Source organism: Periplaneta americana, chromosome 4 (assembly GCF_040183065.1).
Source record: "Periplaneta americana isolate PAMFEO1 chromosome 4, P.americana_PAMFEO1_priV1, whole genome shotgun sequence".
In the NCBI taxonomy this organism is placed as follows: domain Eukaryota; kingdom Metazoa; phylum Arthropoda; class Insecta; order Blattodea; family Blattidae; genus Periplaneta; species Periplaneta americana.
The window spans coordinates 31,661,990-31,679,165 of record NC_091120.1 but is presented as its reverse complement, the minus strand read 5'-3'; the positions used below and the strand labels follow the sequence as shown (position 1 = coordinate 31,679,165).

Sequence of the window (17,176 nt, the reverse complement as noted above, 5' to 3'; positions counted from 1 at the left end):
AAACGATAAAATTTTTCTTCCAGTTCACTTACTTTACAAGAAAATTTGTCAAAGATTGATCAGTATAAAGACTGTTTCGTATTGCCAAAGATTTGACAAGGTTTTTAAAACATATGCTTCAAGTTCATTGTAACCTATGTAGATCTACCTACCAAATATTAGAATATAAATATGTAAATCCTTTGAAGAATAACGAGGCTGTACAAAACAATACTGTATTTTTGGTTTCCAATGATACATATTGTCAAGTAAGATCTACAGCCTGATAATAGATGTATCAGCCAGAACCTCAATCAGAGGCAAAAGTATTTTGATAATGAAACTTGTAAAGTATTGGCGAGACTTGAAAAGTCTTGTGAAGCATTGATTTTGACGAAAATTCGATCGTGTACAAGCAGCTTAATGCATATGCAGCCAAATTAGTTACTAAATCTATATGATTCTGAAATAATGCCCATGATCTTTCCACATCATATTTCTTACGAAATAATGAAATATTGATCGCATTGTTTAATGTTTAGATTGGATAATATCCTAGTATATGTAGAAGGTATCAGGAATACTTAGAAGACGATAGCATATTTAAGATAAGAAAGGCGCAATGTTAACCAAATTTCTAGAACATTGGCTTTCCGTGCCAGAGACTTGGTTCAAATCCCAGCAAGATCAGATTAAATTTTTGGTGGACAAAGATGTGAGGGGAAGGATATGTTTTCTTGGGACACTTCTGTAATCCTTCAATAATTTCTCTACCTTATTACCATCTAATGAGAAAGTGACTGATTTGGCAGTCAGGACTGTATTATATCCTCTGGTACACAACACAGGCTTCGTATCTGACCATCTGAACTTGAAGCATAATGTATACTTTATTCTGACATCCTGAAGATGTGTTCGTTTAAGAAGAAAAGATATTCAAAATTGCCAAAGATAACATTCCCACAGGATGGAAAAATCTGGGAAGGCCTCACCAGAAATAGCTCAATTCTTTAAATTATGAATAGGTGAATGGCCTAAATAAAAGGAGGAAGAAGAAGAAGACGAGACATTGCTTATCAGAGAGATTGGGGGAAGGATAAAATTAACATGATATAAGTTGTGAATTGAGCCTTTTTGGGTAAATTGTAGGATGAAGAGAACACGAGTATGTATGGATCTAATATACTTGAAGTGTGTAAAAAGACAGTGACTTTTAATTATTTAATTGTAAATAAAATCGTTAGAGGAAGTTTTAGTAACCTACCAAACATGCCACCAGAACTCCATCACTGTGATTCCTTTCCCTCTCCTCCTTACAGAGCCGTACAAGCCGATTCACTCCCTGCAGTTCCACCACCTGTGCTGCCACAACTGGGTCACTGCATAACCTGCAAGTATCAAAATCAGATTTATTTCATTTTCTTCTGTGTGCTGAAAGTCTTTGGAAAATATAGACAGATTGTCTCATAAATGGTTTAGATTTAAATACATTTTATTTACAAAATACATCATCTTTATTACAAAGAATTTGTGAATATCCGTTTTGAGTTCCTCAGTGTTCTGAAAATTTCTTTGGTGAAGAAAATGGGCCATCGATCATGCAGTAAGAATCTTTTAAAACCATGGTTCGCAATTCGCTTGCTTACCAGAGCGACCACCACTTAACTGCCAGCATATCCTTCTCTGAACTCATGGCACTACAACACTTCACTGGCATCCCCCTACATTCCCTTTCATATAATTACAGCATTGTTGCGAGCTGTCTCAAACTGGGCAGTGCAATAGTAAGTTGTGTTGTGCAATGGTTAGATATTCATATACGTAAAGTGAAGAAATTGTGTGGTAGAACAAGGAAAAATTTAGACGTAATTTCTTAACAGCCAAAAGTAAAGTAAAGTATATGTAACTAATCCTTTTCTGCACTCTAGATAAACTAAAAGAAACATTCAAACAGAAATTAGGTCTGTTAGTGCAGAGGAACTCATGTGTGTAAATGACAGTTTCTTAAGAATATTATAGATTTTACATCAGATAAAATAGGCAACGCTCAGGCTTCTGTAAGAAGAGTGATTACTGAATTAATAAATAAATTCATTTAATGTGTAGTACATAATACATTTATTATGAAGAATGTAGGGGAATGCCAGTGAAGTGTTGTAGTGTCTGAGTTTACAGGAGATGCTGGCAGTTATGGTATAAAAGATTCTCTCAGCAGATAATCTGAAGATGCGAGTTCATAATTATTTTGTGGATATTGTAATACTTCGATTCCAACTTTTTTTTTTTTTCTTGAATCTTGTCGAATAGTTTGAGCTATTTTAAAGTAAGTTAAGCTGTAACAATGTGCCTAATTGGAACCAACTCAAAGTATGTTAGGTCTGCGTATTATTGGTTACTCAAGAGAAGACTAGCAGAAGGAAGTAACCTTCTTGACTGGGTGTTGATTATTATATACGTTGCTCAGATAAGCATCCCAGTACCTAGGTTATTACTCATGGCGAAAACATTAGTAACATATGTATGGAAATTAAAAGACTAATAAAGTAACTATTAATAATTGCTTAATCAGTGCGAATTGCAATTAATAGCTTAGCTTTTCACTTCCTAAACAAAAGAGCAATGACCAACTGATAAAATCTGCATACTTTTTAATGAATATTATTGCTACAGCATTACATAATGTAAGCATTCATATCACTAATGTTCTTCCCACTGCCGCTTCACTTCCCACTCTTCATCACGTAAGGAACAGTAGTTCTACCATACAATGTTACACTTGAATCTTTTTTAAGCAATAGTTCTAGCGAACTGGCAAGGATGAAACCATGTTTTTTCAGTGTTAGGATTATGAAAATAGGCTCATTTTTTATCACACGTGGCAGTTTATTTATGAAATTCGTGATTAGCTATTGAAAAATTTCTGCTTGGTTCTGAACTTGTTCTGGTGTCAGTTCATGGGATCAGTTGGACAACTTCTGTATTTTGTTCCAAATATTTCGGTGTGACAGTATATTGTCTTTTGAAGGGCGAAATTCATCTAGTAGTTTTGTACAGTCGACTCCCAATATAATTTGTGTGCAGTTAATTCGCTTTATGGGTAATTCGTAGTCTTATCTTTGGGGGTGGGGGACGAAGTAACGTTATTTCCGTTTGTACTCTTAAGAAATTATCATCATCATCTTGCACATGTTAGGCCATGTGGCCTCTTACGGTCTCAGTCAGTCATTTCCTTGGCCATCCCAAATGTCTTTTTCTTCTAGGTCTATAGCATATAACTTTCTTTGGAATTTTGTGAGTATTCATTCGTTGTACATGCTGCATTCATTTTAATCTATAATCCTGAATGTTTTCTAACGCTAGCTGCATATGTAATTCATCCAAAATTTCCGTTTACTTTTATGATTTAGAAGTGAATGAGTACCCAGATGTTTTTCGCATATATCTTATTTCTAAGGTTGTGAGTCTTCTTTCATACGATTTATTAATTGTCCAGGCTTCATTTCCGTATACCAAGAGGGGTCTAAAATCAGAAACAGTGAACAGTAAGTTCTCTAAGAAACAAAAAGAGATGAAGTTTTTGTTAAACTTCTTCTATATGGCTGTGAAACTTGGACTCTCACTCTGAGAGAGGAACATAGGTTAAGGGTGTTTGAGAATAAGGTGCTTAGGAAAATATTTGGGGCTAAGCGGGATGAAGTTACAGGAGAATGGAGAAAGTTACACAACACAGAACTGCACGCATTGTATTCTTCACCTGACATAATTAGGAACTTGAAATCCAGACGTTTGAGATGGGCAGGGCATGTAGGACGTATGGGCGAATCCAGAAATGCATATAGAGTGTTAGTTGGGAGACCGGAGGGAAAAAGACCTTTAGGGAGGCCGAGACGTAGATGGGAGGATAATATTAAAATGGATTTGAGGGAGGTGGGGTATGATGATAGAGACTGGCTTAATCTTGCACAGGATAGGGACCGATGGCGGGCTTATGTGAGGGCGGCAATGAACCTTCGGGTTCCTTAAAAGCCATTTGTAAGTAAGTAAGTAAGTGTCTTATGATATTTTGTAAAATTTGTTTTTCTTGCTTTAAAATTTTATCCAACTGTGCAGAATTGTACAATATTATAATGCTATTTTTCACTTGATTTTAAAGTGTATTTTAATAATTGAACTTGTCAGAGTAAATTTTACTGGACTTTAAATAATAATAAACATTTTGCGGATAATTCGTGATTTTCAATATTTCGCGGAAGTTCGTGCATTAATTACCTCAAATTATCGTGAGTCGGCTGTAGAAGGCCTACTTCTTTATGCATTTTTCTTCAAAACTCTCTTCTTATACATTATGGAAAAGTCTGTCAAGGAGTTGGGCTGCGCAAAAGAAAAATTACCAGTGTTGTCTACTTCATACGGTACCGACTAATAATCCAGACTACCAAGAAATCTCTGTTATGCTGTGTGATTTGCAGGGTCTTTGGTTATCTTTATCAGATACTGTACATTTAAGACATGCTGAAATCACTAATAGTGACGCAAAACAAATACACCCCATTGCAAAGAGACAATTGGATAGTCGTTCTCAGTGGTCTAGCAGCTACCATGCGAGCAATGGGATCCGAGGTTCATTGGTTCGAACCTAGCTCAAAACATCAGTAGTATGTCGACATACTGACACAAATACATCATGTGAAGTTCTGAAACCAGATTAAAAATTATGTTTCATTGGGTTTTGTTACTACTGTAACATACCTTGAGAGAGCAATGGCAGATTTCTGTTGTACTCTTTCTGCGGCTGCTATCTCAGGAGCCCTCTGGAGAGGAGAATGTCGGATCTGTAGGAAGCAGAGCAGTGCCACAACAGCTCGCTGTTCAGCGAGATGGGGCCTGCTCTCAGGTACTGCAGCCATGTTGGCAAGGAGTGTAGCTGCCTGCTCTTGCAAGAACACAGATACTTTGGGTCCCCTCCTCTTCACAGCTTGCAGCAGCTTTCCAGCCGATCCTTGTTCCAGTAATGGCCACACTGTCCGTGGCTCCATGAAAGTTAGATTTGCTAATGCTGCTGCTGAGAGGAGCAGTGTCTCACAGGATGCAGTACCATTTGCAAGACCTGCACATAACAGAATAATTATACTTTTACATATATCTATCTCTTAATATGCAGACTAGTAAACAGTTCTTTATTCCATAACATGTTTTAACTACGGAGATTAGAGCAGTGAAATGGTGGTGATATTAAAGTAATGGTGGGATAAGAATGACAGAAAAGATCAAACTACTGTGAGAAGCTTGCTTGAGAGTTTTTTTTTTCTTTTCTTCTCCCCACAGATGTAGAAGAACAATGGTTTTCGAGCAGGAAATCATCTATAGATAATACGGTGTATTTCACTCCTCCCAAATAATAATTAAAAAAAAAAAAACTGCAGCAGGGCACCTTCACAATTCAATTCAATTCAATTCAATTTATTAAGCCATTAAACATACAGTGATAGGCTTCGTCACAAAAAAAAAAACATACATTTGAAAATACACATATAATTGAAAACAGTAATTAGAATGAAAACACACAAAACATTTGAAACTCTAAAATTAATGAAAACACTTCACTCTTAATGTATTATTCGTAACTAAATGTAAATAACTTTATTTATTAAAAACAATTTCATATGAATTTATGATAAAAAGAACTCATCTACAGAGTAGAAAGGATTAATTAAAAGCCAATTATGAAATCTAGCTTTGAAACTATTGGTCGGTAACTTATAATATTGACTGGGAAGCTTAGTATATAATTTCATCCCCATGACAGAAAAATTTGTACTAGTTTTGTGTAATCTACAGTATGGAATATTAATTTGTTCACTATTTCTAATTTCATGATCATGTATATTGGCTATATATTTTGTCGAGTGTAAAGGACTAGGTCATATATATATATATATATATATATATATATATATATATATATATATATAAAAATTTAAATTTATGACAGTTAATATCTGTAATTGTTTGAAAAGAGGTCGACAATCTTCGAGATAGTTTGATTGACATAGAAAATTCTAATGGTTTTCTTTTGCAAAATCAAGACACTCCCAATTTTGCTACCATTTCCCCACAAAATTAAGGCATACCTAATTATCGACTGAAAGAACGAAAAGTAGGCACATCTTAAATAATTTTGTGCATATATATTCGATATGTTTTTCCCATGTTAAACTGGAGTCTATAAAAAGTCCTAGAAATTTGGTATAGTTTTGTATGTTGTCCTTTTTATTACATGATTTAGGGTAAAAGTTATGTTGATAGTCTTTTCTTGATTAAGCAAAAAACCATTAGATTCAAACTTTAAAGCCGTCTGTGATAGAATATCATTGGTTAGAGCATGTAATTCATTCAGAGTAGAGCTAGAACATAAGAATGTAGTGTCATCAGCATACATAATTGTTATAGCTTTAATGAATTTAGGAAGGTCATTTATTGCTGCTAAGAATAGCAGTGGACCAATTATTGAGCCTTGTGGAACACCATAATGTATACTGGAGAGACTTGACCAATTTTTACCTATTGAGACTAATTGCCTTTTGCCATGAAGATAGGTTCTAAAAAATATTTAGTGTATTCCCTCGAATAACATAAAATTCTAATTTTGATAAAATTAAGTTGTGATCAACGCAATCGAACAGTATTCATAGATATACAAAAAGCATACGACAGAGTTTCAGTGCAAAAATTGAGACGTTAGAAAAGTCAGAAATAGTGCAATGATTCGAGCTATAAAAAGCATTACACCAGGAGATGCCACAGCGAGTCAGTTGATAGGTGGGGCATGGATGGAAAACTGGGCATGTGCACTAGTGCTGCATCTCGTCCTGTACAGCAAATGTTGGACCCACATGCTTTTGTGTGCGTGGTGTTAGCATAAGATTAGTGAACCAATGTTTTCAGTATTGAGTGTAGCATAAAGGAAAGGAAACAGAAATGATTGCAATAATTATAGAAGAATTAGTTTAGTAAATACCAGTTGTAAAATTTTCTCCAACATAATCAAAACAAGCTAGATATTATGAGAACATATTAGGAGAAGAGCAGAGTGGATTTAGGAAAGGGAGATCATGCTGTGATGGATACTTCACAATGAAACTTCTGATAGAGAAATATCGGGAATTTAATATAGAAACACATATTGCATTAGCAAAGAAGGGCAGCACTGCTACTTACAGACTTGTTACTAAATCTACATATTACTCTGTGAAAAGATTTATTAAATCTACATACTTAGACTTCAACAAACAAAATTTGATAACACAATCACAAGGGAAAAAATGGAACTCTCTGCATCATAATCCACAGTTAATTCCTGATTTACCACGAAAATCGTCTGTAGCTGCATTTAGATTGGCAACAGGCCATGATTGTTTGGCCAAACACCTGCATAGAATTGGAATATATCAGTCCCCTAACTGCCCATTGTGCAACTCAAACCAAGAAATGGATTCGGAACACCTCAAAATCTGTGCTTCAGTAGCTGACCATGATAATATCTTTGAAAAATATTGGAGTGCAAGAGGTCAGATGACTTTATTGTCAATAGAAAACAACAACATATTGTATTTATTGATCTCAAGAAAGCTTTTGATCATGTAAACCGCAACAAACTTATAGAAATGCTAGTATGTGATAATATTCCACAACAAATAATAGAAAATATTTTTAACCTATACAAAGGAACTTTCATTTCTGTCAAAATTGATACGAAAATGTTTGATTGGTTGGAAATCTTTACCGGTGTCAAACAAGAATGCCCTCTCTCACCCCTCTTATATGATCGCAATAGTATGGGAATTTAGAAACTCAAGACATGGTCATATAACTATAAATCGAAATTTGTGTCTGGACGTACTGACTTTTGTAGATGATTTGGTTTTGCTAGCCACTTCAGAAGATGATTTACAACGATCAGTCTATAGTTTAAAATTAATAGCTGATAAATACCGCATGGAAATATCCACGAAAAGAAAAAGAAAAAAAATAATAATGGCATTCTGCGGCAAAGAACCTGTATGAAGCAAAATTTGTATAAATGGTAACATTTTAGGAAGGATTAATGAATTCAGTTATTTTGGTTTCAAGCTTTCCTTTCTATCTCATCTAGATATCTCATAACAAATTTGTAAATTCAATAAAATCTGCAGGCATTATCAACAGTATAATGAAACATTTTTTAGTCCAGAAACATACCCTCACTCGTTTGTACAAGACCTTATTGAACAGAAATTATTTGACTATTATAAATGCATATAACTAAAAGAATATATAGACTTACGTGTCAGAGACTTGACTAAAGGTGAAAGTTGTTCAGATAACCCTTGCACATTGTGATTATCTTCTACCCAAGGTGCTGTGATCTGGGCTAGCACAGCTGCTGCTTCCGATACTTCAGGCTCAGGACGTGATTCCTCAGAAAGGATTTCAGACAGTATCTCGACACCACCAGCCTGGAATGAGAATCATTATTGTAACATCATTATTCCATGGAATGTAGTTGACTTAGGAATTTTGCGAACGGTACACAAAAATATAGTTACATTTGATAAGAAACATTAAAGATTATATATTACAGTTATATGAACACTAATAAATGTAATATAATTATTAAAGAAATTAGTAATAGTCAGACATGTTTTGGAGATGCTTCTCCATCTTCAGTGACTATTTACCACGACGGATGGAGTCCACACCTGTAGAGTAACGGTCAGCGCATCTGGCCGCGAAACCAGGTGGCCCGGGTTCGAATCCTGGTTGGGGCAAGTTATCTGGTTGAGGTTTTTTCCGGGGTTTTCCCTCAACCCAATATGAGCAAATGCTGGGTAACTTTCGGTGCTGGACCCTGGACTCATTTCACCGGCATTATCACCTTCCTATCATTCAGACGCTAAATAACCTAGATGTTGATACAGCGTCGTAAAATAACCCAATTAAAAAAAACTACGGATGGTTCGATCACCTGAACCATCCGTCGTGGTAAATAGTCACTGAAGATGGAGAAGCATCTCTGAAACATATCTATTACTAATTTCCTTAATAATTATATTATATTTATTAGTGTTCATATAACTGTAATATATAATCTTTAATGTTTCTTATCAAATCTATGAACACTGTATAATTGACCCAACATGTGTGTTTTATCTTTAAATATAGTTACATTTGTTGAAAATAATTCTAATTTTGTGAGAAAGCAGCAAATTTAATTCAATTAAAAATGGAAAAATATCATTTTTGGTCGTTTCAGTCTTCAACCTTCCCTTAACTGATAATTTCATTTCGGGTGATAACTAGAGCCCGGAATTTTAGGTGCTAAAAGTTAAGAAGACATTGAGTGTAGATAAATAAAAGTGGTGCCCGTGCAAGTCTAGTTCACAAGAGTCCGATATGTAATAATAGACAACAGAATCACAAGAACTGGGCAATGGATCTTGTGAACCGTGTGCTAATTTGTAAGTGGTGGTTGAGAGGATTAAAGACCATTAACCAGGGGCGGCTTTTGGGGTAGTGCCAGTGTGCCATGGCACCGCCATTGAAAGAAACAAAAAATAATATCCTAAAAAGCAGTTGTAATAGTTTATTTCTACATATTTTATTCGTACTTCATCTGAACGAGCGCGCGCACAGATCGGGATGCACTCTTGCAGCGTTTCTCTGAACGTTGGAGCCACTTCGGTGTGGCACTGCCTACGTCCATATAACACTGTACAAAAGGTTACTGATTCTAGTTTATATGCGTTTCTTATGGCAGACTTTGAGCCGAATTCAATTTGACTCAGTAGTTAATATTCCGCCCGCTAGAGTACAGTAATGCAGAAATTTCGCTAGATGGAGATGTTAGGCAGGAACCATGAACCGCAGACTTGCACGAAAATACAAGTTAAAGTTCCGCGCCAAATATTAATGTAATGTTTCCAGTTCAAAACTAAAGCACATAACTTGGATTTGACTGTGTAAAGTATTATCCATTTAACTATATTAAATGCAGAGATAGTTATGGTTCTTTTTACAAAGATAAATATTTTTTCATATTATGTAAAACTGTTTGTTAATGTTGTGTAATATTTGTTTTATTTTGCGGCAACTAAATATCGCTACACTGTTGCTGTAGTATTGATGCTTTTGTTAACGATACATGAGATGTGTGCAGGACATGAACATGTGTTATTCAGGCCGCTGTCTTGGATTCATTGGCCTGTTAAGGGGAATTGGACGTTATCGCATGCAAAGTAATGGTAAAAATAGCCTATCTTCAAGCGGTCAGAATTGTAATACTATTTATCACAGCTATTTCATTTTTTTTAGTGATATATGTATACACATTAAGCTTTAAAATGAAAGAAGAATGGTTAATCTAGTGTAAATCTTACCCTTAAATTAATTTTTTAATTTAATCATATTTTTTATATAAATTCACTACACTCTATTCACTTATCATAGCACACATTGAATTAAAATTTTGGCCACTTACTGCTAATAGATACTAAAACATACCCTACTAAAATTATTAAAATATCTGTAATATTAAGGGCATACTGCTTATACTTATCTTCAATTCCTTTTTAATTTATTGACGGTGATGATTGCTATAAGCCCTATGCCCATAATATTATAGATACATGAATAATTTTAGTAGGGTATGTTTTAGTATCTATTGCCAGTAAGTGGTCAAATTTTCAATTCAATATGTGCTATAATAAGTGAATAGAATGTACCTAATCACAGACATGTAGTGGATTTATAAAAAATTGTGCTTAATTAAAAAAATTAATTTAAGGATAAAGATTTACTCTAGAGTAACCATTCTTTTTCATTTCAAAGCTTAATGTGTATACATATATCACTAAAAAAATGAAAGAGCTGTGATAAATAGTATTATATTTATGACTGCTTGAAGAGAGGCTATTTTTACCATTATTTTGCATGCGATAATGACCAACTCCCCTTAAATAAAGTGCAAACGTGTTCGTTTATTATCTATATCACTGTTTATCTCGTGTGTTTTTGCCTGTAATTTTACTAGTTATAAAAGTTTTTGTATTTGACTAACAATACTGTGAAAGTTTTGCGTTATCTGTATCTGTAAATTTCGTTATTAGTTTCGGAAATGTTATTGTAACTGTTACTAGATGCATTATTAACTGTACATCTGGTAAAATAGCTGGTTAAATAATGTTTTATTTAACATAATGTAAACGTGAGCGTCAATTTCACTAAGGTAATTTGTGTACAATCTTTTTTCATTTTTGGCACCACCACCAGAATGCCTCACCGGCCGCCACTGCCATTAACGGTACCAAAGGGAAAATATTGAATGACAAGAATGACATATAACAGAAGTGGGGGGCATGGCTTCTATATTTATAAACTATAGTGAGGAACAATATTAACTTTTAGCACCTAAAATTCTGGGCCCTATTCATAATAGATCTTATTTCAAAGAAGGCTGTATTTACTGTGGTGCCAGTTTCATAAATATTGTTTTATTGTGGGGTTGACGTACCTGTTCCAGCTGGCGGATAGCCTCCACCACACAGCAGACTGTTGCGAGAGCTCGCAGTGCTGCAGTGCGAATTGTAGAGGAGCGCGACTCGAGGCAGACAGCCAGCAAAGCGCGGACGCCACTGCATTGAGCAACGAGACGACTGAGATGAGGACCTTCAAGTCCAAGCGTTGTCAGGCTGGACAGGGCTGAGCGCAGCGCCATGTCCGAAGAAGGCTCCTCCAGTACTCCTACCAACACCTGCACAATATTATGAAGCAAAGGTAACTAACAATATGATAATTTAATTAAGAGACAGAAATGTATTTAATATTTAATGTAAATGAAGGACAGATACAGGGCATAGAGTTTGGAGGGACATGGGGGATCGACTTTAAAAATCTGCGTATTACTCGAGGGCAGATCATAATCAGAAAATTAAAAGTAGAAAACAGAGGACCGATATAGGAAAGTTTTCATTTTTAAATAGGACCATCATAGGCTGGAATCAACTACCTGCAGCGGCTTTTGAGGGCTCTCCTCTAACAATTAAAAGATTAAAAAAATAACTTAGGTTGTTATAATAAGAAGACAATTAATTACTTATTGTTATTATTATTATTATTATTATTATTATTATTATTATTATTATTATTTAACTAAATAAGCTGAAATCAACTACCTGCAGCGACTTTTGAGAGCTCTCCTGTAACACTTACGGGGAAACTCCACTGAAAATCATGAAAATTTTCGAAAACATTTTTGTTGGCTATTTCACTTCTTTAGACTATATATTTTCATACCCCAAATGGATTTAGTTCAATTTTGATTACAAATATGTTTAAAAATGTTTTTTTAATGAAGACTATAATGGGGCTTGGCATTTAAAGAGTTGTGAAAATTATTTTTTCATCAAAGAATTCTTTTTTACAAAGTTCTCATTACAAATCTAGTAACTTTTTGTTCTAAAGTTGGCTCGCTGAAATTACTAGATGAATGTAGAGGAAGAGGTATGTGTTACATAAATATTCATTTTACTTTCAAGTAAATTTTTTCATTAGTTTATTTTTGATTCAATATCAACTTTTATATGGTAAATATCAATAATAATAATAATAATAATAATAATAATAATAATAATAATAATAATAATGTTTTATTTTCGCTGGCAGAGTTAAGGCCATAAGGCCTTCTCTTCCACTCAACCAGCCTTAATCAATACAATACATAAATTTAAATTACAAATATTTTCACTACGCTTAAAAGGTTCTCCAGCAATAATCTTCACTACACATTTATTTAAATTTAGATAAATCTATAAGGTAAAGTAGTAACTTAATTTATGAGCTAATTTAATTCAATGAATTATAATTAATTTAATATTTGAGATAGCTAGTAAAATGATGAAAATTAATTTAATATAAGCTTACTAGGACTATGTTACAGGGAGAATATATATATTTCTATTTCTATAATGAGAATATTAATGTAATTGCCATTAGAGGTTTTGTAAATCTATTTAGAGAAATTAAAGATAATAATAATAAGAATGGACAGATGTTAGTTTCATTATAAGTAACAAATATTAATCAGCAATTCATCTGTTAAGTAAGAATTTATGTAATTTTGACCTAAATGAAGCTATTGTCCAACAACCCCTTATATCACTCGGAAGCGAGTTCCAATTTCTAGCAACTGAAACTGTATAGGATGAAGAATATAAAGATGTCTTGTGGTAGGGTCTGTATGAAATTTTTACTGCAAATATTTATGAGGTATCTGCATGTTTCTATGCATTTATTTTGTAAGAAATGCTGCTAGTTTATTTTATTAATATTTTCTAAATAGATTGTAGAAAAATAACATATTCAAAACTTCCAAAAAATATTTGAAAGTGAATAAATGAGATATTTCATAAAATTAATGAGATCTTCTACTAAAAGCTTGAGTTTGAAAACCTTTCTAAAAAAATAGTATAAATAAAAAATCAAACGCCAAAAACATCTGGGAGTTCAAAATTTGGATTTTGTTAGTCCTGCACATAGTAAACATGCTCTCAAAATTTGGTTGAAAAACAATGATTAGGAAAAAGTTGTCATTTTTTGTGGAGAGTCTCCTTAAAAGATTAAAAAAAATAACTGAGGTTGTTATAATAAGAAAACTAAGAGTAATTAATTAATTACTATTATTATTATTATTATTATTATTATTATTATTATTATTATTATTAACTAAATAAGATTTTCAAAGATTGAGATAATGAAGGTACAAAGTGGAAATGAAATATGCACCACAAAATAATATTTTCGTCTGCTACAAATCTTACAGAATCCACGACACTGAACCTTAGTCTCAATTTGTTAAGTCTAATATGCGTTTATATTCTAAACTGACATACCAGTACGTATATCGACAGCACACTTGTTCTTATATAAACTGTAATTGAAGTTAAAATTCCAGATCCATCATGAGCAAGATATTATTTAGGTTGGATAATAGCTTGTCTCCTGATTCACTTCGTACTGAATCTTTCCTTTCAGAATTGTCAGCAGTGCTGTCACCTTGGACGTCATTACACCGATTTGTTGAACATTTGCGGTAAGCTGAAGAAGCCAGAGAAGATTGGAGGTGGAGGAAGTATGAGTTGTGGTGAAGGATTTGTCTGTCTGTAAACAGTTGATGGTGAAGGAGGCTGTAGATTTGAATATACTATAAGGACACATCAACTTGACACTATTAAGATAGTGCAAACAGAAAGCAAGAGACTTTATTAAATGCATTGAATAAGCTGTGCTAATTTCATGAGAATTATTATCAAAATAAAAATACTTTTAACCATGGAAACAAATCATTGTTTTACATCCATAAAACCAACGCGTTTTCATTTATAAGAAATATTAACTTGACTTTCATACAATAGAATTGCCATAGGATAGGAAAGATGCCGTATTTATTTGCATATAAGACCCCCTTTTTTTTTTCAGTACCGAAAATATGTGCATATCTAAAAAAAATGGTGGGAAATCAAAACGTAAAATGCTGGTAATTAATAAACATACAACATCCTTGAAAATATGTTGTTGCTGTTTTCTAATGCCAGGCAGTTGACAATAAAGTCATTTGACCTCTTGCACTGCAATATTTTTCAAAGATATGTCCTTGAAAATATATACAAGACATTTAATGAATTACCATAGTAAAAAAACAATTATGGACCATAACATATATTGTACCAGCTGTGTAAGGCTAGACAGGGTGGCTTAGGATTAGAGAAGGGTGAGGTACCTTTACTGACCAGCATTCACTTTTTCAGCAGCTTTTTATGGCACAAAAGTCTTAAACTTGCTGCCTACGTAGTTACGGTAATATTTCGTCCAATATAAAGGCAAAAAAATTTTTTTGTTTCACCATTCAAAACAAAGGTGGTGGGGGGAGGAAGGGAAGGATCTTATATGCGATGGGGTTTTATTTGCGAGTAAATACGATAGTTGATAAGAATGTACATTATTGCGATATTCTAATGAAATATTGGCTTGATTGTATAAGACATTTAATTATATTGAAATTAATCGAAATCACATTATATAAAATATTACGACAAGAGTAATGGTAGCTTATAGAAATGGTTATCAGACTCTTTCCAAGCTTATTACTTTTAAATCTGTGCTACTCCATAAAAATTAATGTAATGCAGATTCTACATGGTTAGTGTAACTGAAGGCAATTTTATACTATTTAATTAAGTCAATACAGAAGAATGATACTGACAAACATGTTATAAGATCCTGGCCAATTGAGACATTTTAAGTGTGGTAAGTATTACTTATTTTGAAGTTTCTAGTACTTTAAGAATTTCAAAGCGCGTTATTTCTCTCTCTCTTTCTTTTTTTTAATATCCTCTACTTTAAATGGCAAGTGATATATACAAGGTGATTCACAAGGATTTACTGTCACAGAGTTTATTTCCGAAGAAATTCTGAGCAAATAATGTCATATAAACATCTGTCCTATTTGTGAAATACCTTTATTTCTTTAGTTTTAAGGGTAAAAGAATATCACAAATAGAGAATGAACTCTTCAGAAGTATCATTTCTTTAATTGGCTAGCATTCTGAAGCTAAAAATGTGTTGTCGGTTGCTTTGTACAGATTTTGTTTTTCAATTTTTAACTAAAAATGACATCATTCTTACGCACTTATCAAAAAATTTGTTACAAATCATACGACTTTAGGAACTTTATTCGTTACAGTTTAATTATGCATCCTAATGTACAGTCTTGAAGAATTTACAAGAGTGGCGTGATTTGTAACAATTGTTGTGATAAATGCGTAAGAAAATGTAATTTTGTAGTTAAAAATAGAAAAAAAAATCTGTACAAAGCAACTATGGAATTCACAACACAATTTTAGCTTCAGAATATTAGCTAATTAAAGAAATGATATTTCTGAATAGTTAATTCTTTATCTGTAATATTCTTTTACCCTTAAAACTCAAGAATAATGGTATTTTACAAACAACTTCAAATTAGTGTAACCCTGAAAATATTGAGATTATGACAAATGTTTATATGACATTTTTTGCTCAGAATGTCTTCGGAAATAAGCTCTGTAAGGGACGGTAAATCCTCTTGAATCGCCCTGTATGCATGCATACATACATACATACATACTGTGGAGAGCTGATGATAAAGTCTGTGCTAAGTGTATTTTAATTAGGTGCGGTGCGGGGAGGTATTGATGAATGCCCTTCCTAGAATTGACCAAAAATAAGATAAGTTGTTATGAGTATGACCCTTATGACACTAAACAGATGACATCACTGTCACCACATGATGTTTAATTATGTTGTGGCTGAAAATATCAGGTAGTTTGATACTAGCTTTGTGTCCGTGTGTTGTATAAGTTGAAACTGTTTAAAAGTTGATCAAATGTTTTCACATTGGTTAGTTACTGTGATGTAGTTAGTAGTGTATCATTATGTCGTTTTCTGCGTGCAAGAGTGGCATTACGCTGGCTGTTGCCTGCGTGTAGGATTGGCATTACTCCACATTCCTACCAGGGCTGATCTCGTGAGCTGCCCACAGTAGTAATGTTAGTGGAGGAACTTCAGTGGGTTAATTGCCATGTAAAGTTTTGTTATATTTTGTTATTCGGTTATTTAATGATACCGTACTGTATCATCTATTAGGTTATTAGCGTGATAATGAGATGGTATTTGGCGAGATGAGAACAAGAATGTGCCATGTTATTACCTCATATTCACCTTACAGTTGGAGAAAACTCATAAAATACCTAGTCAGATAATCAACCTAAACGCATATTGAACCCACGCTCAATGGCAGTTACGGATCAGTATTCCAATTTCCAAAAATATTGAAAGTACAACTAGCACGATATCAGCCCGATTTACTACTTACTTCAATTATTGCTATTTTTAGATTACAACTTTATCTTAGCAATTTCATTACAGCTTCTCCTGTCGCTGTAAATAAATTAACAGTATTCAAAACGAGTGGGAATCGTGCTGCAAAGCTGTATTCGTATGTTGGTTTGATTTTCACTGATTACTTGGTTAGGTTTTTTTCTCCCTGAGAGTTTGTCCCAAATGTGAGGCAAATGTCAGGTAATTCAGTGGCGAATTCACGGACTAATCTCACAAATATTATTTTGTA

At 33.6% G+C, this 17,176-nt stretch overlaps 2 protein-coding genes across 7 annotated transcripts in view; one reads left to right on the top strand and one right to left on the bottom strand.

Annotated features, from left to right (window-relative positions):
- LOC138697663 (MIT domain-containing protein 1-like) overlaps positions 1-11,674 on the top strand; it is a 28,208-nt gene extending 16,534 nt beyond the window's left edge. For 4 of the 5 annotated variants that reach the window (XR_011331596.1, XR_011331593.1, XR_011331594.1 and 1 more), the window contains one exon: positions 11,537-11,673. The gene's annotated coding sequence lies outside the window, so the exon portion shown is untranslated. Of the gene's footprint in view, positions 1-11,536 lie in introns of all 5 variants that reach the window. The other variant, XM_069823105.1, reaches the window with a different exon arrangement.
- insc (inscuteable) overlaps positions 1-17,176 on the bottom strand; it is a 290,338-nt gene that overhangs the window by 1,025 nt on the left and 272,137 nt on the right. For both annotated transcript variants that reach the window (XM_069823099.1, XM_069823100.1), the window contains exons 6-9: positions 11,528-11,767; positions 8,303-8,474; positions 4,729-5,086; positions 1,244-1,367 (exon numbers count right to left, since the gene is read on the bottom strand). In XM_069823099.1, coding sequence (XP_069679200.1) covers positions 1,244-1,367; positions 4,729-5,086; positions 8,303-8,474; positions 11,528-11,767 — 894 coding nt within the window. The remainder of the gene's footprint in view (positions 1-1,243; positions 1,368-4,728; positions 5,087-8,302; positions 8,475-11,527; positions 11,768-17,176) is intronic.